Source organism: Temnothorax curvispinosus, unplaced genomic scaffold (assembly GCF_003070985.1).
Source record: "Temnothorax curvispinosus isolate PA1 unplaced genomic scaffold, ASM307098v1 QBEX01015798.1, whole genome shotgun sequence".
Taxonomy (NCBI): Eukaryota; Metazoa; Arthropoda; class Insecta; order Hymenoptera; family Formicidae; genus Temnothorax; species Temnothorax curvispinosus.
This window is the reverse complement of record NW_020225578.1, coordinates 410-2,611: the sequence shown is the minus strand read 5'-3', so window position 1 is coordinate 2,611 and position 2,202 is coordinate 410. Positions and strand designations below refer to the sequence as shown.

The 2,202-nt window shown below is 35.2% G+C and overlaps 1 protein-coding gene across 1 annotated transcript; it reads right to left on the bottom strand.

Annotated features, from left to right (window-relative positions):
• Positions 1-1,043: 1,043 nt before the first annotated feature.
• On the bottom strand, positions 1,044-2,202 carry LOC112466069 (cytochrome b-c1 complex subunit 7-like). Its single transcript, XM_025033953.1, has 4 exons — positions 2,114-2,202; positions 1,949-1,999; positions 1,364-1,530; positions 1,044-1,261 (listed from the first exon to the last, which is right to left on the bottom strand). Exons 1-4 carry the CDS (start codon positions 2,139-2,141, stop codon positions 1,184-1,186), a joined length of 324 nt encoding a protein of 107 aa, XP_024889721.1. The 5' UTR covers positions 2,142-2,202; the 3' UTR covers positions 1,044-1,183.

Genomic DNA, 2,202 nt, shown 5'->3' with positions numbered 1-2,202 from the left:
GTGTCATCGAGGTATCGATTTCGGAGTTGGAGGAAGCTCGAAAAGATGTTAATTTGAAACTCAATGCAAAAGCACATTTAATTTAAAAATGAAAAAAATGAAAAAAATTAAAAAAAAATACGGAAATGCAATGTAATAAGAATGGGGCTTCGGAAAGTGTGACTTTGGTCAATTTTTCTTTAAAAATTCGCGGACAGGAGGACACATGTTCAATCACCCTCATTGAGCCTTTCGAATCTAGCTAAATAAAATTTCTCGCAAAAATATTCCTATAAGTATATGCGACTTCAAAAATTTTAGTATTTTTCGCATTCAAAAAATTATAATAACCGATAGAACTGCATTTTCTCAATTTCTCTTCTTTCTTGAATGTCTATTTAGAAATTACAGAAAACTGGCTCTTCTATAAATACTAATTGCTTATCGATTTACAAATATTGTAAATTTTGTAGACATATACTCGTTTTATGTGTCATATGAATTTATTGCATTCACTACGCTGTTCTACGGTTTTTCGTGTTTTTTTTTCTCGCTCAACTCGTAGACCTTGATGGAGCGTATTAACGTCATTATTATTATTATTATTATTACCGCTTGATTATCGTTTAAATTATCACACGTACCATCTAAATAAATTGATGACGTGCACTTATATAGGAGATATTAATGAGTGACGGATGAACGCGATAACAACCGATGATGAAATATATAAATTTCTTTCCAATTATGTATGCCGTACATTTTCCAACGACGACTATTTTCGCGTCTGTCTGCAATCTATTCAATATCCCAAGCAATATCCTTCATGTAATGAGTTAGGAATTATTTAGGGACATGTGCATTACAATAATTAAACAATAATAATGTTATATTCTATCAATACGCAGCATGTGGCTATTCCTGCGAGATATTTTTCCACATTATCAATTCGAGTCGGCTTATTATTTATTTACTCGCAGTTCATATTATTCACCATTAGGAAGTGGTCGTTTGGGAAATTAGACGGATGTTGCAAACGCAACAGAGCACAGAACGTCGCTGCATACTTATTGCTGTTTCGAACAAAAGCAAATATAATTTATTTAATATCTATTCATCTTATGTATGTACAGACCAGCTCTTCTCCGCATCAAAGAACGGATAATCTTTGTTACATTGCTATATTAATCATTGCGCTATGGTTTTACGACGCCTCCCATGCCTCTCTCTCCTTGCGCTCTTTCACAACTTCATCGACGTACGGCTTAAGGTAATGTACGTCCTACAAAAACATTCTTTCGTTAGCTGAGGAAATTCTAGATCAATTATGTGTTATTACTAGAGTCACATATCGTTCAATCAATGACAATTGATGTTTACTGACCTCTTCATACTTAGTCCATTCCTCCTCGGGTAGGATTCTCTTGTTGGCGTCCAACTGTATGGCTCTCACTATGCGGAAGTTGCGTTGATCCTTGAGTTCCTGAGGCAGGCGCCTCAGCGCTTCAGTCACGTCCGCATCTTCGATGAGCAAATCATCCCTCCATAAACCTGGATAGAAAAATTAATTTCTTCTTATAATACAAATTATAATTAGTTCTGGATATACAGTATCCAAACAATTTCTGCACAATCGGTATAATCCGTGAACAAATTGTCGTACTCCTTAGCGTGAATTTCTTCGTAAAAATGCACGCATCCACTAGTGATATCAAAACACTACTACTACTAATCAAGTTCTTGTCATCAAATTTAGCTAATATACAAAATTGATACGTAAAAAAGGCAGTTACAGTACAACTATAGGCACTACTATTTCAAACATAACAAATGCTTGTCTCCAATAGTACAATAGTCCTCTACACCAGGAAATCAATATATCAACACAACGATGTTAGGTTAGGTTGGGAATTTTACTCAGTTTTTGCGCAATACAAATCAACGACGTAAAAATGTCATTCTTCATTACCGTATTGATTAAATCTGCTGATATTGTAGCACCATTTCTTGAAGCCGACGGCTGAAACAAATAAATGCGTTATGTAAGAATCATTTCACTTGGCGATCGATCGCGTGAAGAAACAAAAACGAGTTTTTTATTAAAAGAGACAAGGGAATGAAATTGGCTATTTACTGATCAACTGATTCATTCGCCTGCTCATTTCTAGTGACGCTTTCTACGGAGGAAATCGCGAGAAAATACGACGGACTTCACGGCGAGCA

What these genes read in the sequence shown, in the direction of transcription:
- LOC112466069 (XM_025033953.1), bottom strand. Translation starts at nt 2,141, where the DNA reads ATGAGCAGGCGAATGAATCAGTTGATCA. An exon ending in CAGCAGATTTAATCAATACG is followed by an intron (nt 1,531 to 1,948) that starts GTAATGAAGAAT and finishes TTTTCTATCCAG; the next exon opens with GTTTATGGAGGGATGATTTG. An exon ending in AATGGACTAAGTATGAAGAG is followed by an intron (nt 1,262 to 1,363) that starts GTCAGTAAACAT and finishes ATGTTTTTGTAG; the next exon opens with GACGTACATTACCTTAAGCC.